Source organism: Choloepus didactylus, chromosome 24 (genome assembly GCF_015220235.1).
Source record: "Choloepus didactylus isolate mChoDid1 chromosome 24, mChoDid1.pri, whole genome shotgun sequence".
NCBI classification, from domain to species: domain Eukaryota; kingdom Metazoa; phylum Chordata; class Mammalia; order Pilosa; family Megalonychidae; genus Choloepus; species Choloepus didactylus.
This window is the reverse complement of record NC_051330.1, coordinates 6383321-6409302: the sequence shown is the minus strand read 5'-3', so window position 1 is coordinate 6409302 and position 25982 is coordinate 6383321. Positions and strand designations below refer to the sequence as shown.

At 38.3% G+C, this 25982-nt stretch overlaps 1 protein-coding gene across 8 annotated transcripts in view; it reads right to left on the bottom strand.

The window, feature by feature from the left end:
• The window catches only part of WDR27 (WD repeat domain 27), a 464468-nt gene extending 438530 nt beyond the window's left edge, over positions 1-25938 (bottom strand). For all 8 annotated transcript variants that reach the window (XR_005214116.1, XR_005214117.1, XR_005214118.1 and 5 more), the window contains exons 1-3: positions 25777-25938; positions 12049-12244; positions 206-341 (exon numbers count right to left, since the gene is read on the bottom strand). Coding sequence is in view for 5 of the 8 variants with exons in the window: in XM_037817757.1 (XP_037673685.1) it covers positions 206-341; positions 12049-12237 (325 nt within the window). In the remaining 3 variants the exon portion in view is untranslated. The remainder of the gene's footprint in view (positions 1-205; positions 342-12048; positions 12245-25776) is intronic.
• Positions 25939-25982: the final 44 nt, after the last annotated feature.

Below are 25982 nucleotides of genomic sequence, written 5' to 3'. Positions count from 1 at the left end.
AGCCTATAAAATCAGCTTAACACTGTGAATAGTATAATATGTGTTCCATATTAAAAAAATCCATCTTAAATGTCTGGTTTCAAAGTCAAAGGAGAGGAAAATGATCCCAAACCTCCTTATTGTTATGAAGTACGTCATAAAGTATATTTAAGGATGAGTTATTCCCTTTGTATGTTTTTAAAATATGGTTTAAATTTCCATTTACCTTGAACTACATTCTCTTTACATTCATCCAGGTTCCACATTATAACATAGTCTTGTGATGCAGAACAGATAAGAAGTGGATTCATTTTATTTCCAAAAGTCACAGCAGTAATTGACTGATGGTGACCTCTTAAAAGCTAAAAAATTAACATAAAACAAAAACGTCACAAATAATTATAGATAACATTTAAAGAATAAAAATACAAAGCAATGTAACCTCAAACTAAGAAATTAAATGGACTGAATTTTTCAAATATTTTTATTTTATATATTCATTGCTAATATTTGTCATGAAAATTCCTGTTTATGTACTATAAAATTATTCTGTCAGCTATTTCTCTGTTATTAAGTATCACATATAACACATACTAATAAAGTGATTCAGGTTACCCTCATCCTTTCATTTGTTCACTATTCATTGATCAAGTGAAGGTAGACTGCCTCCTTAATACATGACAGAAGAGGTAACAACTGGGCAGAATGCTGAAGAATAAGGGAGAGAATGTGGACTGACAGGAGGAGGAGCGCCTTCAGGCTGCTGGGAAAGCAGCCAGTTTAAGAAACTGCTGGTGTAAGTAAAGTAAGAACATGAGCCTCTAGAAAGGCTGGCACCAGGATATGAAAATAATTTTGTAATTTCAACTATGTAAGGGATTTTAATAGAACTCTAGGGAGCTGAAAGCCAGTGAAGAATATTTAAGCAGAGGAATTAAACAATCAGATTTGCTTTTCAGGACTATAAAATTGTTACAGGTATGGAGGAGAGACTAGAGTGGGAAGATACAGGTGCCTAAGAACAAACGGGAAGGCATCAAAATATTCTGCAGGAAATACAACAAAGGTCTGAATTAAGGAGGTGGCAATCGAGAGGGAGAGGAAATGATTAATTGAAGACTTTGTTTCCAATAGACAAAGAGAAATAGAAGAACTTCTGAGTGAATGATAATGTTGATGAGAAAAAAAGAAATACAAAAGGAAGAAAGATGGAATGGGCTAGGGATACATAATTGGTTATTCTGCCCATGGTAAACTGAGGAGATTTAAAGTTAGCATTAAGTAGGCAGTAGGCAGGTCACATAGGCTTATCATTCGAAAGAGAGGAAAAGGAGAGTTCACTTCAAGTATCAGAAAACTAACCTTCCTGATGAGAATGAGACGATAAACTGGACAAAATACATATTTTTTATTTTTATTTTTTTTTTGCAAAAATACAAAGAGCATTTATTCAAGAAAAAAAATGGCTCAATCTCAATAAGAAAAGTGAGCTTTATGGCATTTTAACTTGCTCTATTTCCATTATCTTCTGCCAGCTCTTTTTTTTTTTAATTCATTTTTATTGAGATATATTCACATACCATGCAGTCATACAAAACAAAGCATACATTCAATTGTTTACAATACCATTATATAGTTGTGCATTCATCACCAAAATTAATTTTTGACATTTTGATTACCATACACACACACAAATAATAATAAAAATTAAAGTGAAAAAGAACAATTAAAGTAAAAAAGAACACTGAGTGCCTTTTTCTTTTTTTTTCTTCCCCCATTTTTCTCCTCATCCATCCATAAACTAGACAAAGGGGAGTGTGGTCCATATGGCTTTCCCAATCCCATTATCACCCCTCATAAGCTACATTTTTATACAATCGTCTTCAAGATTCACGGGTTCTGGGTTGCAGTTTGACAGTTTCAGGATTTACTGCTAGCTACTCCAATTCACTAGAACCTAAAAAGGGTTGTCTATATTGTGCATAAGAGTGCCCACCAAAGTGACCTCTTGGCTCCTTTTGGAATCTCTCTGCCACTGAAGCTTATTTCATGTCATTTCACATCCCCCTTTTGGTCAAGAAGATATTCTCCATCCCACGATGCCGGGTCTACAATCCTCCCCAGGAGTCATATTCCATGTTGCCAGGGAGATTCACTCCCCTGGGTGTCTGATCCCACGTAGAGGGGAGGGCAGTGATTTCACCTGCCAAGTTGGCTTAGCGAGAGAGGAAGAGGCCACATCTGAGCAACAAAGAGGGATTCAGGAGGAGGCTCTTAGGCACAATTATAGGGAGGCCTAGCCTCTCCTTTGCAGCAACAGTCTCCCCAAGGGCAAGTCCCGTGGTAGAGGGCTCAGCCCATCAAACCACCAGTCCCCTATGTCTGTGAGCACATCAGTAATCATCGAGGTGGGGAAGCCCAACACCCCTGCATTCTCCACCAGCTCCTCAAGGGGGCTCTGCATATTATTTTCATTGTTGTTTTTTTTTTTTAATTAATTCTTATTTTTAAAATCAACGATATAAAAAAAAATTTAAAAAAACATACAATAAAAAAAAAAAAAAACATTTCAAACAAACCATAACAAGGGAGTAAGAAAAGGACAACTAACCTAAGATAACTATTTTACTTCCAACATGTTCCTACTCAAACCCAAGAAAATAACCTAATATAGCAACATTTCTGTGAACTTGTTCCTACCACACCCATCAGAAATTGACAGACCATAGTCATTCCCAGGCTTTCCCAGAACGTTAAATTTACCCACGATAGCTTATCTGTTCTTATTGGGTTATCATTGCTCCTTCATTAATTGCTCTCCATCGCTAGTTCCCCCACTTTATATCTTTTTTGAAGGTATCAGGAAGCTTCCTAGGCCATAAAGGATGATGATGCCAAGATCCCAGAGGAAGAGAAAACTAAGAGGGGGGATCCCAGCATTGGGGTCTACTTTTCCCCTGAAGATATCTACCATAAAGGCAACTATGTGGCAATTCCAGGAAAGGCAGCTGAGAAGCTGAGATGTTTACGGGACTGGGGCACAAGAAAGAGACAATTAAATGCATCATTTTCAGGGTATAAACAGAAGTACCTTCCTAGTGAAGGGCAAAAAATTCTGTCTTCTCACTAAGTACTTCTGAGAATAGAGTCAACTGCCTTAATGTTGAAGATTCTATTCATATTTTCCTGTAAAACACTCTGGATGGACTTTAATAAATTTATTATTTAAAAAAAAACAAACTACCAAGGTCGGAAAGAAGGGCACACTGCTAAACCCCGTAGGAACCCCAAAGGACCGCACCCTAGGAGCGAAGGTGAACTGGAAAGAGAATGGCCCTCACAAGAACTGAAATCCGGTTTTGAATTACCTTAACCGATTACTGTATTAGGGAGCTCTGGGATTGCCAGTGTCCTTAGCCTAGCCACCTGTCATAAGCAAACAAAAATTCTCTCTGGAAGAAGGTAAGAGCATCCAGACTCTCGAATTAGCTCTATGGGTGGTTTTTTTGTTGTTGTTTTTTTGTGTTTTTTTTTCATATATAAGGTCAAGGAGTCAATAAAAAATAACCAGGTATTCAAAGACAGAAGTCCATTTGATGAAAAACCTAAATAAATATGAAACCATAGAAAAAGACCCACAGTGTATCGAGATGAACGTGAAACCTTCCCAGAACTGACCCAGATGTTAGAATTAATAGACAAGGAAGTAAAAAAGAGTTTTTATAACTTTATTCCACATGATCAAAAAGTTAAACAGAAACTTAGAAAATATAATACACAAACCTAACTTCTAGAAAACTAGAATGACTGATGAAAAACATGCTTGGTGAATACTTTGCAATTCAGACACTGCAGAAGAAAATTTAGTGAGTTTGAAGACACAGCAACAAAAACTATTCAAAATGAAAGCATTACTGTGTTGTGGGAAACTTCAAGTGGCCTAATATACATGTAAATGGAGTCTCCAAAGGTTGGAGGCAGAGAAGGAAGGAATGTTTGAAGAAATAATAGCTGTAAATTTTCTAAATTTGATGCCAGTTAAAAACCCACAGATCCAAAAAAAAAAATAAAAAAATAAAAAAATCTACAAATCCCAAGCATTAAAAAAACTGGAAAACTACACCAAGACGTATCATGACTAAACTGCTCAAAACTAGTGATTAAGAGAAAATCCTAAAAGCAGCCAGAGAAAAATAACACATCACATTGATTAGAGAGTGAAAAAGGAAAGGATAACAACACATTTCATATTGGAGAGAATACAAGCAAGAAGACTGTGGAGCAACATATTGAAGTACTGAAAGAAAAACTGTCAATCTGGAATTCTATTCCCCGTGAAAACATCTTTCAAAAACAAAGGAAAAAATCAGAGATAGAAAAGCTGAAATAATTCACCAGATATGCACTACAAGATGTATTAAATGAAACATTTCAGGCACAAGGAAGGTCCTACCAGATGGAAACAAACATCTACACAAAGGAATGAACAGCACCAAAGATGTAACTCCTTGGGTAAATATATGAAATATATTTCTTATTCTTTAAATGTCTTTAAAAGAAAATTGAGGGAGGAGGCATGCCAGATGGCAGCATAGGGAGGTGTGGAATTTATCTAGTCCCCTAGAGCAACTAGTAAAGAGCCAGTAACTAGAAAATAATCTGGAACAACTAAGGGGGGGGACATTCATAACCAGACAACATCATACAGCAATCAGGAATGGGTGGAACGGCTGAGATCGCAGCATAGAACTGTAAGTAAAGCTCATAAACTGCAAAGCTGGCATTCCACCCCCACTGGCACAGCAGGCTGAGGTGTAAAACTTCGCAACGGGAAAAAGCAGCAGTTGCAGCCAGGAGTAAGGGAATGTAGTTCAACCAAGTTCCAACTGTGGTTTCAAATAACAAACGTGGACTACCGAATACACACTACAAGCACAGACAAACCCAAAGCAAGCAGGAAAGCAACCTAGAGGTTTATCATGGCAGAGAGGAGGTGGGGCTGACAGAAAAAAAAATACATAAATAAATAAAAATAGAGGCTTTTGGAGTCTGCTAAGGCAGGATACTGGAAAAGGGCTGTGTTCCAAGAAAAGGGGCACATAGAACCAGGGACCAACTCCAGTTCCTGTCTGGTAAACTGGAGGGCTGGGGACTGGCTCTGAAAAGGGGACTTCTTGCTGTTTTCCTTTTTTTTCTCTCTCTCATTCTAAGTAGCTAGTTAGAGAAAGCCTCAGGCATTTTCAATTGTCATCACTAACCCAGGCAAGGGTGGAGTTAAGATAAAGATTCAAAGGAAAAACTCAAGTGTAAGAGACAATTCCTGTACCAGTTTGAATGTACTATGTCCCCCAAAATGCCATTGCCTTTGATGCAATCTCATGTGGGCAGATATATTAGTGTTGATTAGATTGTAATTCTTTGATTGAGTGTTTCCATGGAGATGTGCCCCCATCCAACTGTAGGTGATGACTCTGACTGGATAATTTCCATGGAGACGTGGCCCTGTCCATTCAGCATGGGCCTTGATTAGTTTTCTAGAGCCCTATATAAGCTCAGACAGAAGGAGCGAGCTTGCTACAGCCAAGAGGGACACTTTGAAGAATGCATAGGAGGTGAGAGAGGAGCTGCAGATGAGAGACAGTTTGAAGATGGCTGTTGAAAGCAGACTTTTGCTCTGGAGAAGATAAGAAAGGACAAACACCCCAGAGCAATATTTTGGAGAATGCCATTTTGAAACACAACCTGGGAGCAAGCACACACCAGCCATGTGCCTTCTGAGCTAACAGAGGTTTTCCGGATTCCACTGGCCATCCTCCAGTGAAGGTACCCAATTGTTGATGCATTACCTTGGACACTTCATGGACTTAAGACTGTACTGTGTAACCAAACAAACCCCCTTTATAAAAGCCAATCCATTTCTGGTGTTTTGCATCCTGGCAGCATTAGTAAATCTGAACAATTCCCTAAAGGGCTTATCTTCCCTAAGAAAAGGCAGAGGGGCCACCCAGCTCAAGAGGCAGCCCTCCCTCAGAGAACTCAGACCCAAGGGCTGGGGGTGAGAGGAACAGAAACAGCTTAAGCTTGGCTTCTGACACCCTCAGCCCTGGCTGGAACAGGGCCCACTGGGAATTAAATACACCACACCACTTTATGCTGGTGGGGAGCTGCAGGCTGACAAGTGCCACCTGCTGGGCAGGATAGGAAAAGCACAGAGTCTAGAGGCATGATGGGAAAGTCTGACAATTTTCTGGGTCTTACTCCCAGGGAAACTTGATACTGAAAACACTCTCCTCCTGAGACCTGGACCCGTCCGGTCTGGGAAAATCTGATTGGGGTAATTAAGGAAACCAGATGCCCAGACAACAAAAAATTACAAATCACACCAGAAAGAGTGAAGATATGGCCAAGTCCAATGAACAAACTTGCACTTCAACTGAGATACAGGAATTGAACAGCTGATTACTAGTCAAACAAATCTCCTAAATCAATTCAAAAATCAAATCAGTGACTTGAGGGAAGATATGACAACAGAGATGAAGGATATAAAGAAAACATTGGGCAAATATAAGGAAGAACTCAAAAGTTTGAAAAAACAATTAGCAGAACTTATGGGAATGAAAGGCATGGTAGAAGAGATGAAAAACAATGGAGACATACAATGGCATATTTGAAGAGGCAGAAGAAAGGATTCAGGAACTAGCAGACAGGACATCTGAAATCCTACACAAAAAAGAACAGATAGGGAAAGAATGGAAAAATATGAGCAGGGTCTCAGGGAACTATATGACAACACGAAGCACATGAATATACATGTGATGGGGGTCCCAGAAGGAAAAGAGAAAGGAAAGGGGGCAGAAAGAATAATGGAGGAAATAATCACCGAAAACTTCCCATCTTTTATGAAAGACATAAAATTACAGATTTAAAAAGCACAGCATACCTGAAACTGAATAGATCCAAGTAGACAGACAAGACACTTAATAATCTGATTATCAAATGCCAAAGACAAACAGAGAATTCTGAAAGTAGCAAGAGAAAAGTGATACCTCACATACAAAGGAAGCTCGATAAGACTGTGTGCATGTTTCTCAGTAAAACCATGGAGGCCAAATGGCAATGGTATGATATATTTAAAATACTAAAAGAGAAAAACTGCCAACCAAGAATTCTATATCAAGCAAAACTGTCCTTCAAAAATGAGGGAGTTTGTGAACAAGATACCTGCTCTACAAGAAATACTAAAGGGAGCACTAAAGGCAGATACAAGAAGACATGAGAGAGAGATTTGGAGAAGAAAATAGAGAGATACAAAGTGCTGGCTGAAAACTGGATGGTATTGGGGAAAAATATAATCAATGCAAACTAGAGTTTATAGTTAATGGTAAAAATGTAAGAGAGGAAAAAATAAAAATAAGACATGACATGACATATAAAATCCAAAAGACAAAATGGTAGACAGTAGATATTACATTGAGTGAAATGAGCCAGAAACAAAAGGCCAGATACTGTATGGTCTTACTAATATAAACTAGCATTGGTGAGCAACGTTTGAGAGTTGAGAACACAGGTTATCAGGAGATAGAGGTTAGAGATCAGGCATTTGATGCTGAAGGAGTACAGAAGATTCAATAGGATTGATTGTATTGATCCAGAAATGGAATGGATAGTGTGATGGTTAGGTTCATGTGTCAACTTGGCCAGGCGATGGTACCCAGGTGTCTGGTCAAGCAAGCACTGGCCTAACCATTGCTGTGAGGATGTTTGTGGCTGTTTGATAAACTATCAGTCATTGGGCTGCAGCTGTGACTGATGATGGCAATGAAGGGCGTGTCTTCCACAATGAGAGAATGCAGTCAGCTAGATTTAATTCAATCAGTTGAAGACTTTTAAGCAAGACAGATAGAGGACCTTCACTTCTACTTTAGCTGACCAACGAAGCATTTCCTGAGGAGTTCGTCAAAGTTGCCAGTTCACTGCCTGAGGACTTCATCGAACACATTCATCAAAGTTGCCAGTTCATTGCCTGAGGAGGTCATCAAACATCTTCATTGGAGTTCCCAGTTTGCTGCCTGCCCTACAGAATTTGGACTCATGCATACCCACAGTTGCATGAGACACTTTTATAAATCTTATATTTATAGATATCTCTTGTTGATTCTGTTTCCCTAGAGAACCCTAACTAATACAGATAGCATAATAGTGTGTGACAGTAACACAATATTGTAAGTACTCTGAACAAAGACGAATGTGAGTACAGTTGAAAGAGGAAGGCTAAGGGCATGTATGACACCAGAAGGAAAGATAAAAGATTAAAGACTGGGATTCTATAGCTTAGTGAAACCCAGAGTGGTCAAAGATGGCAATTAAATGTACAAATATAAGAAAGTTTTTAAATGGAGAACTAATGAATGTCAACATTGCAAGAGGTTGAAAATTGGATGGTATTAGGGGAAAAATATAATCAATGCAAACTAGAGTTTATAGTTAAATGTAAAAATGTAAGCTGCTTCCATTAATTGTAACAAAAGCAAAATACCAAAGCTAAATGTCTATAAGAGGGGGGTATAATGGAGTGATATGGGATTCTTGGTGGTGGTAATGTTGTCTGGCAATTTCATTGTATTTTATTTTCATTTTTCTTCTATCTTTTGTATCTTTGTTCTTCATTTTTTTTCTTTTTCTCTTTCTTTGGGGAAGAGATAGAAATGTCCTCATATAGATTGTGGTGGTGAATGCATAATTATGTGAACATACTGGGAATCATTGATTGTTTACTTAGGGTGGATTGTAAGATACATGAATAAAACTGCTAAAAAAAATAGATACAAAGGGCTGGAGAAAATGTGGAGAGAGGGATGTACCTATTCCCTGTTGGTAGGGATGCAGAATGGTGCAGCCCAACTGGAGAGCAGTGTGTGGTTCCACAGGAAGCTAACTATGGGGTTGCCATATGGTCCTGCAACCCTGTTACCAGGTATATACTTGGAAGAACTAAGATCAGGGACATGAGTGGACACTGCACACTGCTGTTCATGGCAGCCATATTCATGATTCACAATGGATGGAGCTGGCCTGAGGCTGTATCGACTGATAAATGGAATGGTGAACTGTGGTCTATATATACAATGGAATACCGAGCAGCGGCAAGAAGAAATGAAGTTGTGAGGTATGCACCTAGGTGAATGGACCCTGAGGACAGTATGTTGAATGAAATAAGCCAGAATCGAAAAGAAAAATATTATAACGCCTCACTAATGTGGACTAACTGTAATGTGCAGACTCTGAGAGTTGAATCTGAGAGTGTGGGTTGTCAGCGGAAAGCTTGTGGTGAAGGTTTCTAGATAGTAAGTTCTTACAGCAGTCATATTTCTTCATGAGTTGCAGTGACTATGTCTAAATTCTGAGATGCTGAGCTATTTGTGTATAACCTGGTGTGTCCCTGTAACTTCGGGTGTCTGTGTGACACCTGATATTGGAACCAGAGTTCAGCAGATGTGAATGTCAGCATCACCCCATATAGCAAATGTTAAAAAAGCTGAGAGAGAGATTGGACTTCAGTTGGAGATATGAATGAAATGGACTTGATTAGAACTAAGGTAAACCAGACTAAAGAGTAAAGGATGATATTGCTTGTGTTTTAAAACCTCAACTTCTGTGTGAGATCAAAGGAAGAGATGTTTATTTGGTGCAAAATCTATACTTTCTGTAGCACACTATATAATTTAACTTATAGGATCAGTTTATTCAAACACCATAATTATAGGGAACCTTGAATAGTGGGTAAGATCTGGTTGGTTTGTACAGGTCAGTGTGTGTTCTAGCTTGCTAATGCTGCCCAAATGCAAAACACTAGAAATGGATTGGCTTTTATAAAAGGGGGTTTATTTGGTTACACAGTTACAGTCTTAAGGCCTTAAAGTGTCCAAGGTAACACATCAGCAATCGGATACCTTCACTGGACGATGGCCAATGGTCCGGAAAACCTCTGTTAGCTGGGAAGACACATGGCTGGTGTCTGCTCCAAAGTTCTGGGTTCAAAATGGCTTTCTCCCAGGACGTTCCTCTCTAGGCTGCAGTTCCTCAAAAATATCACTCTTAGTTGCACTTAGGGTACTTGTCCTCTCTTAGCTTCTCCAGAGCAAGAGTCTGCTTTCAACGGCCATCTTCAAACTGTCTCTCATCTGCAGCTCCTGTGCTTTCTTCAAAGCGGCCCTCTTGGCTGTCACAGCTTGCTCCTTCTGTCTGATCTTATATAGTGCTCCAGTAATTTAATTCAGACCCACCCTGAATGGGTGGGGCCACACCTCCATGGAAATTATCCAATCAGAGTCATTACCCACAGTTGGGTGGAGCACATTTCTATGGAAACACTCAGAGAATTACAATCTAATTAACATTGATAGGTCTGCCCACACAGGATTACATCAAAGATAACGGCGTTTGGGGGGACATAATACATGCAAACTGGCACAGTGTGAAACTCCAATACATCTCAGAGTAATTTGGGCAGAGAGTAAGGAATATTTGCAGGGACCCGAGGGCCTAGGGAAAAATGTGGAAGCATTAAACTTCCCCACCTGGGGAATTCCTGATATTCTCGCAAGCACTTGGGACTACCATTGTAGGAGGCCAAATCCTCTGTCTTGGGGCTCGCCCTTACGAAGCTTATTACTTTAAAGGAGAGGCTAAGTGTACTTATAATTTTGCCTAAGAGTCTCCTCTAGGGAACCACTTTTCTTGTCAAATGCGGCCTGTCTCTAAGCCCATGTGGCGGGTAAACTCACTACCCTCCCCCCTACATGGAACGTGACTCCCAGGGCTGTAAATCTCCCTGGCATCATGGAACGTGAGGGATGAGCCTGTACCTTCATCAACTGCACATGTGTGTGCACCAAAAGACATATACAACAATGTTTGTAGCACCATCATTTGCAATAGCCAAAAACAGGAGACAAACCAAATGTCAACCAACAGTAGAAGGAACAGACAAACTGTGGTCTGTTCACTCAGTGGAATGCTAGACAGCTTTGAAAATGAACATGGATGAATCTTATAAACAAAATGGTGAATGAAGGAACTGAGCACAAAAGAATACATGGTATATGATTCCATTCATACAAAGTTCAAACATAAGCTCAACCAGTCTATGGGTTAGAAGTATTGATTGAGAAGACACCATGCCTGGGTTTTGGTTACCCAGGTTGTTTACTTTGTGGTAATTCAACACAATGGACACTTAATATTTGGGGACTCTTTTATAAGGATTTTACTCTTCATTTAAATAGTGAGAGAGATAAATCTGGGGCTCTGGATTTAGGAATAAATTTGTCAATGTAAGTTGTGCCAAAGAAAGACATAAAGAACTGTCTTACCTTAGGAAAAAAGTAAAAACATGAATTCCTTTTTAACAATGATGAATAGCTTCTATCATTAGCAAAGTGGCTGCCAGTGAGACTGAAGGTTAAAGATAAATTTCAAAGCATATATACTTTTGATTCCTAAGTACTGTAACTGCTATTGTCAAACTCCTGAAGCCCAAAACTAAGATAAAAATTATCCTAGTGTCAAAAGTCTTGATAAAAATTACTTTTTCATTTTGTAAAGTGAAAATTTTTTATTAAGAATAATCAGAAAATTGTAAAAGTCATGAAATAAGCATTAGAATCAAAACTAATGATGTCTTTAAAACCCTATCAGTTTGATGCAAATGATTCTGCATTAAATATAATAAACCTTCTTAAAGAAGCATTATATTAAATATCTATGTAATGGAGGGCAGCAATAGTAGCACAGTGTTATGCATGTAATTTACACCACTGAAAGTTCTACTTGTTTTCACTATGTTTGGGTGAACATTTTACTTGCTCATGTTATTACTGAAGAAAAATTGTTTTAATAAAGTGAATTCAGAGAGTTTACTTTCTAAACATAAAAACCTGGCATGTTTTGTTTTATTAACTCCATAGAGGACTAATATTACCCAAATAGCATTAAAAAAAGGAAGATGGGAAAACAAGGTCTTTCATATCATTTGGCTTAACGAAAAACTCACACAATGTTTTCAAATACCTGAGAAGAAGGATTCTTGGAATTCCATATGCAAAGTTCATTTCCATTTAAAGGGAAAGCACAGTAATGCTTACTGCAAGCAAGTTGGACATGAGATGCAGATTCCTTGGATTCAACCAAGTATTCTTCTATAACTATATCGCTGACACAGTCATCGTTACCGGAGAAATTATCTCGTGGCTTTTCCATCTTCAATCTGAAAACACAAAGTACATATAAGATAACCAAGGGTATGATATTTAACATAAGTTAAAAGTATGTTTCCCAGTTTACACCTGTTTTCCAACATCCTTTCTCTCCTTATATCATTCTTAGGTATTACAGTTTTGATGAAAATTTATACGGTTATATAATCCCCAAATCCAGCACTTACCCTCCTAGATATATTCTCAAAAGAAATGCACATGAATAATTACTAAAAGACATTACATATTAGATTTGTCATAATAAAAAAAAATCTAGGAAAACCCCATTTTTCCAACAATAGCAGATTGGAATCATATTGAGATATGTTAATGAAATGTAATATATGGCAACAAAAATAAATAAAAGACTGCCACATTCACAAGCACAGATGACTTTCACTAATAAAATGCTGAACAAAAGGAGCCAGTCTTTAAAAAATATATGCAATGTGATTCCATTTATATAAATTATAAAAATAGTGAAGAAAGCTCTACTGTTCAAAAGATAAAAATTCGGTCTGGGAGGAGGCATACGCATATGGGATGTTGGTAATATTTCAGTTCCATCTGCGTGACGGTTACACAGGTATGTTCATGTTAAAATTCATTAAATTGTATACTTATGATTATGCATTCATTTTCATATGCATTAATATTTCATACATCTTTTTTTAAAGATCCTTTAATTTGAATTTATCTAGTTTCAAATATTTAATTTCTTTCTCAAATAATTAATAGTGCTTCTTTACAAGGACAACATGCAATTTCATGAAGCATTCCATATTTTTGTGTAAATAACAGAGTTGAATTATGTATGTGAATGTGATTGAAGGGGAAAGTTTTGGGTCAAGTATGTTACTAGAATGAAAGTTAAAAGATAAAACACTAGACTGTATAACACAGTGAACCCCAATGTGGATGAAGGACTGAGGTTAATAGTAGAAGTATATGACTGTTCTTTCATGAATTATATATATAATGTATGACACTACTATTAACAAGGTGTTAATAATAGGATGGTATATGGGAAAATACACCTAATGTAATAAATTATGGACTACAGTTAATAGTGATAATTGAATATTCTTTCATCAATTGTAACAAAGGTATCACACTAATGCAAACTGTCAATAATAGGGAGTTATATGGGAATGCAGTTTTTTACATGATTTTTCTGTAAACCTACTTCTCTAATAAAAAATTAAAACAAAACAAAAATATGTTATTTATTCATAATTACTAGTACGGTTGCACACACCCACAATGTATCACTCACATACCTACCTTTTCCCCCTAAAAAGAAAAGAAATCACTGAAAATCCTGGAGAATTTATATTACAATTGCTCCATTCTTCCCAAGGGCTTTCAAATTTAACAGAACTTGATACAAATCCCAGTATTCACAGACCTTGCATAAACTTTCTGGACCTGCTTCCACATTGTAAAACGGAGATAACAGCCACCTCATAGAGTTGTTGTAAAGATTAAGTGATAATATATAAAGCACTGAGTTAGTACTGGCAGTGAGTAAAGTGTTCAAAAAGTTGGTAACTATTACCAATGACTAAGACACAAAGCTATTTCTAAATTGACCAAAGCAAATTGGTTGATGATAAATTCAAAAGAAATCCGTATCTCCTAATTGCTAACCTGAGACTTTTTCAACTATTTCATAACATTCTATACCGTTTAATTAAGTTACTTCAGATTATATCATCAGTGATTCACTTTATATGACTTATAAAGTATAAATTAATGAAAACATTGATAAAAATAAAATTGTCACAGAATTTTATCCCATTTTACAGTTAGCTTCATATATTTAATCACTGCCAGTATATGTAGGATTGAACAGCGGAGCCATCCCTGCTTCCTCCCTGCCACACTCCACTGCCAGGTAGGAGGTAGTGTTGAAAGCAGAGCCAAAAGGATTTGCTGACAAACCGTTGGGCTGAACAAAGATAAGCGAAGATCTAACAATCTGGTGACCATAATGGTTATGCACTTTCTAAGGCATGTGATTTCAACTCACTTTGGAGAGATCTGGAAAAGCTCCTTGGGAAAAGTAGCAATAAAGATTTAGGACGGTTATGTAGACATTTAACCAGCAGCAATGGGGGAAGAGAATGAAGAAAAGGAAGAAGATATTATAGACAAGGGGAAGCCTGGGAAAATTAACGAACAACAGACCAAAAAGCAGTGGGGCAGAGGAGGCATAAATGAATTCAGTTGACAAATGAGAGCTAGCAAAGATTTCTGAATACAGAAATGAGAAGATTATAGCTGCCATTTAAGAAAACTGATGTATTAATTGGACAGTAAGATTCAAGAACGTCAGAAGAAAGAGATACTAGGGATGGAGGTGGGGCGAAGAGACGACTAATGTAATGGTCTAATTTCCAAACCTGAATGTACATCAGATTCTTGTTCAGTAAGCCTGGAGGATGGAATGCTACAAGAATAATTATTATTACCATTAAACAATTGTTAGTTATATTGCCAGTTATATTTCCTTTCTTTCCCCCTAAAAAGCTGCTTCCTTTTCTATTTCCATACTTCTCTTAATGGCACCACTATTTTTCTAATTTCCAAGGATGGAAAGAGAAACCGAATGCTAATTCCTCCCTTTTGTGTGCTCCAAATACGCAATCAGTTATGCAGCACTCTCTCTTTCTTCTTGGGATCATTCATACTGCTCCTCAACATTCACTAAAGAACAAGATTATGTAAATCTGAAAAATACGATCTGTTTTAGACACCTGATGGAATCATCTGCCCAAATCACCATGATTCTCTCCTCTTTGGGCAAGAATCCCTTCCCCAGATCCCATGTGGGCACAAGCTTAAGGAGGCAGGATGAGAGGTAGGACAAGAAATAACTGGGAAGAGAAAAGAACCTCCAGAATGTTCTATGCTGTTAACAATTGTCTTCCAAGAACCCCTTTCCAGCATCCTTCATTAATCTCTAGCCATACCTTTTAAATCAGAAGAGATGGCCTAGAACCTCAGTTTAAAAGAACAGGTACTTGTTACCCATTATTCTCACTTAAGGGCCTCATCGAGAACCATTTGTCCTATTTAACATCATTAACAAGAATTGAACATGTTGGGAGAGGGAGATAATTAACTACAATTAACATTCAAAAAAAATCTCACCATCAGCAGAAAACTAGACAGTAGTCTAAGGTTGAAAAAGTCTCAAGAGGGCAGTGAATCGGGCACCCCCAAAAAACCTCCACTAAATGCCTCTGCACCAGGCAATGAGCACAAAGCTGTAACACAAATGAGAAAATGTTTCAGAACTTACAATTTAGAATACTGAATAGTATACAGTTCTAGAGTTCACAACTTAAATGAGATATGGAAAATGTGAGTGGGGAGGCAATTGACAAATACATACTAAGTTATAGCCCATTTTGTGCAATCTATTGTGCCAGATCCTGGAGAGTCAAAGAAAGCTAAGACCTAGTTTCTCCTGGAGAAGTTTGCAGACTAGTTAGAGTGATAAAGCATGAAAAGAAGAAAAGGTAAGTGACCTCAAAACAAAAAAACAAAGAAACAGAAATATAAGAATAGCTAAAATACTCACTTTAATTTTTTTAAGTGATAAAGAACTGCCATTAAGCTATGTAAATAAACAATATTCAAAAGTGTGCACTGTCCAAAAGAGAGGCTAACCCTGCTTATAATTGTGCCTAAGAGTCTCCCCAAGTGCCTGTCTGTTGCTCAGATGTGGCCTCTCTCTCTAGCTAAGCCAACTCAGCAGGTGAAATCACTGCCCTCCCTGCTATGTGGGACATGACTCCCAGGGTTGTAAATCTCCCTGGCAATGCAGGATTCGACTCCCAGGGATGAATCCAGACCTGACATTGTGGGATTGAGGACACCTTCTTGACCAAAAGGGGGTTGCGAAATGAAACAAAATAAAGTTTCAGTGGCTGAGAGATTTCAAATGGAGTCGAGAGGTCACTCTGGTGGGCATTCTTATGCACTATATAGATATCCCTTTTTAGGTTTTAGTGTACTGGAATAGCTAGAAGTAAATACCTGAAACTATCAAACTCCAACCCAGTAGCCTTGACTCTTGAAGACGAGTACAACAATATAGCTTACAAGAGGTGACTGTGATTGTGAAAACCTTGTGGATTGTACTCCCTTTATCCCACAAGTAGAAAAATGGGGACAAAAACTGAATTAAAAACAGGGTGGGGTGTGGGGGATGATTTGGGTGTTCTTTTTTACTTTTATTTTTTATTCTTACTTTTATTCTTTCCGGTGTAAAGAAAATGTTCAAAAATAGAATGGGGTGATGAATGCACAACTATATGATGGTACTGTGAACAGCTGATTGTACACCATGGATGACTGTATGGTATGTGAATATATCTCAATAAAACTGAATTTTAAAAAAATGAAACAAAATAGCTTCAGTGGCTGAGACTTCAAATGGAGTTGAGAGGTTACTCTGGAGGGTCTTCTTATGCACTATATAGATATTCCTTTTTAGTCTTTAGTGTTTTGGAATAGCTGGAAGGAAATACCTGAAACTGCTAAACTACAACCCAGTAACCTTGGCTCTTGAAGACAACTGTATAACTATGTACCTTACATGGTGTAACTTTGTGATTGCAAAAACCTTGTGGCTCATACTTCCTTTGTCCAATGTATGGACAGATGATTAGCAAGATGGGGGCAAAAATTAAATGAAAAATAGGGTGGGATAGAAGGATGGAACATTTCGGGTGTTCTTTTATACTTTAATTTTTATTCTTATTTTCATCTTTTTTTTGGAGCAATGAAAATATTTAGAAATTGTGGTGCTGAATGAACAACTCTATGATGGTACTGTGAACAACTGATTGTACACTGTGATGATTGTATGGTATGTGAATATATCTCAGTAAAAGTGAATTTAAAAAAAAAAAAAGTATGCACTGTTTACCACCATTCCAAGTCCTGTACCTCTAACTTCAGGAGTAACTCAATGGGGAAGAGAAGACAGAAAAGTGAAGGGGGTTACTGAATTACAATTGGAATTATAAACAGAAGAGCTGAGTTATTAAGCACAACTTTAAGGACTATATCTTCCTCACGCCAATCCTATGTGATAGTAGTACTATTTCATCCATCACTTTACAGACAGGAAAGCTGAGGTACACAGGTTCTAAGTAACCAGCACAGCTAGTAAGTGGCAGTACCGAGATTCAAACAAGATGCAACCTGGCTCCAGAGTTCTGTCCTTCAACCTATTTCTGTGCTGCCTCTCAATAAGGAAAGACATGGTTTAGCTTGAAAGCCTCATATGTTTGAGATTCAAGACAATGGCATACCTAAAGTATTCTTCTCTTGGAATTTTATAAATACTGGATTGAGGGTGGGGAAAGAAATCAAGAGTTTCTTTGGCTGGAAGTGATCTGCTTGTGTTTCTTTGGGGTTTTTTTACTATTTATTTTGTTTATTTGCTTTTTTAATTACTCTAGAAATTACTTTCTGCTGCCCCTGAACCCAAATGAAAACATAATTTTAAAATCCTAGCTGTTTCTAACATAAATATTTAAAAAAGGAATTAAAAAGAAGTATATTTAGAGTTCATGAGACAATTTACCCCATAGGGAGCAGTAAATATAATTCTGTTACACTGATAGGGCTTTCAGTGACCTTTGAGTTTCATAATCTTTGAGCACCAAAGCCAGATAGTTCTTGACCTGCCCAGACTAGGTAAAGCCCCATATTACATACTCTCATCACCCACCCTGCATCTTACCATTATAGCATCCACTTCAGTTTGTAAGCATTAATTTATTTATGATTACTTGATCATTGTCTCCTCAACTGGATTTTTTAAAACTCAGTTTTATTGAGATACATTCACAAACCCTAAAATGATTCACAGTGTATAATCAATTGTTCACAATACCATCATATGGTTTTGCATTCAACACCAAAAGCAATTTTTGAACATTTTCATTACCCCCCAAAAAAATAAAATTTAAATTTAAATTAAAAAAAAGAATAAAAATACAAAAATAATACCCAGAACATTCCATCTCCTCCATCCTCCCATTATTCATTTAATTTTTGTTCCCATTTTTCTACTTATCTGTCCATATACTGGATACAGGGAGTGTGAGCCACAAGGTTTTCACAGTCGCAGACCTCGACTAGATTTTAAGCCCCCTAAAAGCAGGATCTTGTATGTATAATTCAACATTTTATTTCCAGTGCCAAAGACAGTGCCTGGCACATAACAATCAATAAATATTTACATAACATCTGTTATGTAAACATAATGGAATTTAGCAATAATTAAGGGAAATGAGGTCAATTTCAGATAAATGATAAGTGTTGTGAAGAAAACAAAATATGGTCATATATCTGACAAAGGTTTAATATCCGTAATATATAAACTCAATAACAAAAGAACAAACAACCCAACTAAAAAATGGGTAAAGAACTTGAATAGACATTTCCCCCAAGAAGGTATACAAATGGCAAATAACCACATGAAAAGATGCTCAAGATCATTAGCCATTAAGGAACTGCAAATCAAAACCACAATGAGATACCACTTTACACCCACTAGGGGGACTACTGTTAAAAAAAAAAAAAAAAAAAAGAAGAAAGAAAATAGCAAGAGTTGACAATAGTGTAGAGAAACAGGATTCACCGTATGCTGTTGGTGGGAATATAAAATGGTCTGGCTACTGTGGAAAGCAGTTTGGTGATTCCTCAGAAAGTTAAACATGGACTATCCATATGACTCAGCTATTCCACTTCCAGGTGTATACCCAAAATAAATGAAAACAGATATTTGTACACTGATGTTCATAGCAGCATTGTTCACAATAGCCAAAAAAGTGGAAGCAACCAAAGTGTCCATCAACAGATGAATGGATAAACAAAATGTGGTATGTACATACAATGGAATATTATTCAGCCATAAAGAGAAATTAAGTTCTGATATATGTGACAACAAGGATGAACCTTGAAATCAGCCAGACACAAAAGGACAAATATTGTATGATTTCACTTTTAAATGATATAACTAGAATAAGCAAATTCTTAGAGACACAAAGTACATTACTGATTTCCAGGGGCTGTGGGCAGGGGATGGGGACTTCTTGTATAATGGGTATGGAGCTTCTGTTTGGAGTGATGACAAATTTTGATAATGGATGGTGGTGATAGTACAATACTGTGAATGTAATTGATATCACTGAATTGTACACATATATGTGGTTAAAATAGGAAATTTTGTGTTACCACAATAAAAATGTTAAAAAAAAAAAAAAAAAACATAAAATAAGGTAATGGGCCAGGAAATGACAAGATATGCATGGGGGGTTATTTTTGACAAGGGAACTTGATGAGAAAGTAAAGTGTCAGTTGAGATTTAAATGACAAGAAGAAAGACACTTAAGATCTGAGGGAAAAGCATTCCATTCAGAGAAGGGAATGAGTTTGGTATGTCCAAGGCAAAAAAAGGCAGGTCAATGTGTAATGGATAAGGAGGGACCTAGTATAACATGAGGCTAAAAAGGAGGCCTGAAGAGTAGCCGGTGCCAGAGCTCACAAGGCCCTGAAAGCCATGGTAGATCACGAATTTTATTCTCCACCATAGGAGAGTTGGAAGCCGTGCAGTGCTAGGGTCAAAGTCATACCTAAGGATGACCCTGACTGCCATATGAAGGAGGGTAACCTGAAGACATGAAGACCAGATATAGTCTGTTGAGCAGTTGAAGCAATTCATGCTATAACCTATGATTAGAGTCACAGCAACGGAAAGAGCAAAATGATAGATTCAGTAGCGATTTCTGAGCTAGGACTGATGGAGCTTGCTATTGGATTGGTTACTGAAGACAAATTAGAGGAATCAAGGATAACAACTGGAGGACTCTGGTGATACCAAACAAGATGGGAAAGAAGACGACTGGTGAAGGGGTGAGGGAGAGTCATAAATTCTGCTTTGATTATGTTAAGTCAAATGCCAAAACTTCAGTCATGCCCTTCTCTAGCCTTGGAAAAAAAATTTTTTTCCACGTAACTCTGGATGTGAAATGGATGTCTCTTCTGTAAGCTTTGGTTTGTGACTTTTAGTGGCTAACACTCAGAACCATCATGTTTCTCTCATTTCTGAATTATTATGGAGCGCCTCATTTTTGCCCTTTGGTACTGACCATACAAAATAGCATCCATTGACCAAACAGAGTGGATTAGAGTTTAAATACCCTAGAGTACTGTGTTAGGTAGAATAATGGCCCCACAAAGATGTCCATGTCTTACTCCCTGGAACCTATGCCTATATTAGGTTGCATGGCAAAGGGAAATTAAGTTGCTAATCAGATGACCTCGAACAGAGAGATCACCCTGGACTATCTGGATGAGTTAAATGTAATCACAAGGTCCTTCTCACAGGCAGAAGAGTCAGTATCAGAGTGACATGTTGCAATAAGACTCAACCAGCCATCACTGGCTTTGAAGATGGAAGGGGCCTTGAATCAAGGAACATGGGCCGCCTCTAGAAGTTGGAAAAGACAAAAAAACTAATTCTCCCCAGAGACTACAAAAAAGGAACTGACAACTCCTTGATTTTAGCCCAGTGAGATCCAATTCTGACTTCCAACTCCAGAACTGTAATATAATAAATTTTCACTGTTTTAAGCTACTACGTTTGTGGTCATTTGTTACAGCAACAATAGGAAACTAACACAAGTACCTATAAAATGGAAATCTCTAAGGCTGGAAATGATAATGCCCTGCATGTATCTGCACAGTAATCTGTGCCCTACCATGACAGAGGAATGAAGTGAGACTAGAACGAGCCAGCGATCGACAGTGAGACAGGAATCCAAAGACCAGGATGGCCCAAGGACTGAGATGCTTGAAGACCTGGGGCAGAATGGTAATGTCTAGTTTATAAGGCAGGAGTGAAGATATGAGCATTTCTTGGTAGGAAACAAAAAAACATACATAAATAAAATATGAGATGTCAAGTCCAAATGGGACTGATGATGAAAACGTGTGAGGTCAACAGCATGAAGCACGGGGGTCAGCAGAGAAAGACAACCCTGTGAAGACCTAGAGTTCTGCCTCACTGCCCCAAGGATACACCTTCATGTATATTAAAAGTAAAACCAAACAAAATAGCTCTTGGCACCTAATATCTGATAGCCCATGGTATTATTTCCAAAATAAGAATACAAACTATAATTTGCTTTAATTTCCAGATACATCTAATAGATAAAGAAATGACACTCAAAGGCTCACTAGAGCAAAGAGTTTACAAAAAGAATGACTTGAGAATCAAGGAAGAAAAGGATTAATCAGAACAGACGCAATCAGCTTACAGGAGACAGTAGTACGGAACCTCCACTCTGAAGATAAATGGCCAGTACTAGTTTCAGCCCTGATTAGCTGTTATCCTAACTTCTAACCACTCTGTCCCTCAGATTTCTCAGTTGTAACACCTAATTTAGTGCAGCAAGGATTAATATGAGTGAAAGTGTCTGGTTCACTGTAAATCTCTACATGAATATAAGGCATCATCAGCAAGACACATATCTGTGACAGTGCATGAGTTCTAGGTCAGTTAATTTATTCCCTATCTATCCTTCCTTTGATCAGAGATTGGATGGCCCCTACAATCTCATTCTTGCAGGAAAGTTTTTTGTATCTTTAAAATAGTTATTTTCCTATTTCTGTATTATCACAGGCTCTCGGTAGTTTTTTATCAAGTCATTTCCCCTTTCTCCCTGGAACCACTAGGAATGTAGCCAAATTACATTTCCCAGCATCTCTTGGATGCAGCCATGCAAACTGAGTCCTGGTCAATGGAATGTGGGTAGAAATGATGCTACGGACAGGCCTGCCCCTGAAATGCCCCCAGGAGTGATCCTCCACCCTCTTTACCCATCTGCAGACTGAAGGCCAAGGACTCCAGAGGTCTAGATGAGAGGGGCCACGAAATGGCAAGTCCCTGGTCAGCCAAGTTGCTATCTAGTGGAGGGTCACCTGACCGGGAACATGGGGTTGGAATGCTGCATAAATAAGGAGTAAACTTTCACTGTGTTAAAACACCAAAATTTGGGGGTTATTTGTAACAGCCTACCCTGACGAATCCAGAAGTGGGGTACTGCCATGACACTACAGGGCACTGGCTTAGTGAATGAATGGTGGGTGGCAATCGTTTCCTTCCCCCGCAAGCCTTTAGCTTCATATACCCACAAGGAGCCAGTCACTAAGTTTCAAGAGAAACATGAGAGCAAGTATGTAAAAAGAAAAGTGAGGTAGGAAAGGATATAAAGGAAAGAAATCTAGTGGAGTCACAGGCACACAAGGCTGACTGGATGTAAACAGATCAGATGCCCCGTTTTTAAAGGAACTATATAGCCAAAGAAATATGAAGCATAGAATGAATGCACTGACTGTTCAAGACTTAAACTCTTTGAGCCCCTGTATTGACAGCTACAGGAAGTGGGCCCTGTAGGAGGGCTTACTCCTCGCTGACCACTTCAGATGAAGCCATGGAAGGAAAGGGACTGAGGAAAGAACTGAGGGCTTCAGAAGACAATAGACAAAGGAGATTCTCCCAGAGCACAGGATCAGGGTCAAATCAGGCAACTTCTCCCACCTACCCAACTCATCTATGGAATTTAGGAATTGCTATGGACCAGTGTCTGCTATGTGTCTCCCTTTTCTGAGAGGGAGATTCTATTACAAGCTTGGACACATTTAACCACTGTATTTTGGCAGAGTGGGTGGAAAGGGAGAGGAGAAGATAGCTTGTCCTTTCAGTACATAGGTTGCTGGATTATGATCAACCACATCCTGACCTGACAGAGAGAAGCATGAAACACTGGTAAATCCTCAACTTGGTCCCAGCTGCAGTGACTAGATGTCTCCCCTGGTGAGGGGTGTGTGTGTGTGCTCTATGTGTGACGAAGACTGAAATAGATGTTTGGTGACCAGGAGGGCGATTATGCCAGATGCTCCTAGTCACTCATCAAACCATTTCCCTTCTTATGGGCAAAGAGTTAGACTACACTAACCCTGCTTCCCTTGCAATGAAGTACAACCATGTGACTGGGTTCTGGCATGGCAACAGGGGTCAAGGCAGGGTGTGAGCACAAGGAGCATACGCTATTTACAAGCCTAGTCCAAAATCCCTCCCATAGGAGATTCTCTGTTCTCTTTCCCTATCCACTGGCTAAATAGAGACCATCTAAATGACCTATAGAGGGCAGGAGGCAGCAGGAAAAAAGCCTGATCCCTGAGTCACAGCTTGGAGAGAGCTGCCTAAGACAGCCAGCCGACTAGAAATATCCATGTAACACCCTGTGAGCAAAAAATATACTATTATTCTCTTAGGGTTGTTTGTTATAGTAGTTAGCCTATCCTCACAGATAAAAATTGTCTACGCTTTTTTTTTTTTTAATTACACAAGCAATACAATGCAAATGATGTAAACAATGCAGAAATAATAACCTTAAATTTTCCATCCCTATCTCCTCTGTCCATTATTCCATTGCCCAGGAATAAGCAATGCTAATAATTTCACATGCATATGTACAGGAACAAGTCTGGGAGGATAAACTAAATTTATTTGTTTCCCTTTTGTTGTGAAATAATTTCAAACTTACAGGACAGCTGCAAAATACATACATACAGAGAATTCAAACATGCCTCCACCTCCAGGTAACCAGATCCACCAATTTTTACGTTTTGCCACCTTTTCCATTTCATTCTATCATCTATCTAAAATTTGAAAGCAGATTGTACACATCATGCTAGTTGAATGCATTTGCTATGAACAAGGATATTCACTTATGTAATCACCTTACAGATTTTTTGAAATCAGATTCTAGTATATCTAAGGGTAAGTGAGCACTTTTAAGAAAATGCAATGAGAATTAGCTGCTAAAGAGACCATTGTTTCAAAATTAAGTCAGTAAACACAAAACAGATTGTAATTCCAGATAAACTGGAGACCATAAATTTAGTATTCTTTTATTAATACAGAAAAACTATATGTAAATTGGAGAAAATTAGAAAATGCATACAAGAAAAAAAAAACATTATATTCCCTACTACTCAAGTTAAAACCTTGTGAATATCCTTCTAGCTTTTTTTTCTATGTACAAGTGTGTATTTTTAGAAAGAAAATTACTCCCTACTGAATAAGAAAGATCATAATCTTTCCTTTTTAGTGGCTAAGCCAGAAATTGTCCTTTTACTCTTGAGTTACGAAAGCATAATGTGAATACTTTATATATGTTGAGCTCTCATAGTAAAATGACTATGACACCGAAATTAAAGTATTTTTCATGGTTTACTTTACAGCAAAAGAAAATATGTAGTTCTCTATACTAGCCAGGACAAGGAGAGAAGTTCTGATAGAAATAGCACAAAATTGAGCAGTGGCTGATAGCCGGGGTGTGGGAAGAGCTCTAAGTTATGCAGAAGTGTTTCTGTGTCTTTAACTCCTTTCCTAAATTATTAAATGGTTACCCCCTGCCCCCAAAAAGTAACATTACTCTTTATATTTAGCTGCTTTAATTTAAAAAAAAAAAAAAAAACACAAATGCACACTCTTTCTGTTAGCCAGGGCTGAGGAAAGCCTAACTGTACAGACTTTCATTCTCAAATCACTGATTTTGCACTCTTTTGGGGCATCATGAGTTCAAAGGTAAGGACAAATCATTGGCTACTAATAATAGTTATGATCCTGAAGTTTTAAAACCATTTCTTTTTTAATGATTTAAAACAGATTCCAAAATATCCCTATGTTCACTGTCTTGTATTCCATTCTAACATGCTTTCTTTACTAGGAGATAGAATGCGTGGTCACAGCTAGAGAACTGGCTCTCTTAACCTAGGTTCACCAGGGTATCACACACATATATCAGATAAAATGTGAAAACCACTAGTGCTGTCTAAATCACTCAACCCATAACACCAGTACCTCATTATCCACCCAGGTGCAGCTGATCCCAACTTCAGTTAAACCAAACTGAGGAAATAATCAGCCTTAAGACTGCCATGCCAGCTTTACAAACCAGTAAGTGACTGCAAATGTAACAATTCCATGTAATCACAAAAACACTGCAACACGTTTTCTTTTAACTCAACATACTGAGTTGGGGAAGCCAAACCCCTTCAGCATGCTGACCAAAGCAAAAGTTTTGCAGATGGTTGGCAGAGTTGGGGTTCTCAGAACAGAGCACAAGGTTTGCTGCATGCTTTTCAGATGTACACTGTACCCGTTTCCAAAACTATAACTGAGCAAGTTCTACAATGAAGCACAGGGTCTGGAATCAAAACTAAAGTGTGATACTAAAGGAGACAAAAGTCTTTCATAGAGAAATCTTTTCCAAATGACACACAAAGGATCCTTAGCATCGCACTCCAAACTAACGAAATAACTTCTCAACCTACACACACCCTATTTTGAAGCTTTGGGGAGCATTTCAAAAAGGACTGTGACCTTGAGAAAGAAAAGGCCACAAGTACAGAGACGAACCATCTGAGGGCCGCCGCCTCCTACCTGCGGCTCCTACTGAGTCTGGCGCGGACCCGCGCACAGAAGATGCTCGGTGGGCCTCGCGGAGCCCCTAAGGGAGCGTTAGGCCCGGGCTCGGCGGCCGCGGGGAGCCACGGTCCTCGAAGACCCCCGCCACCTCCTCGCTGGGACCTTGCAGCCGCCCCGGCGTCCAGCGTCTCCAGGGTAACTGCCCCGCCCCCTCACCCCGC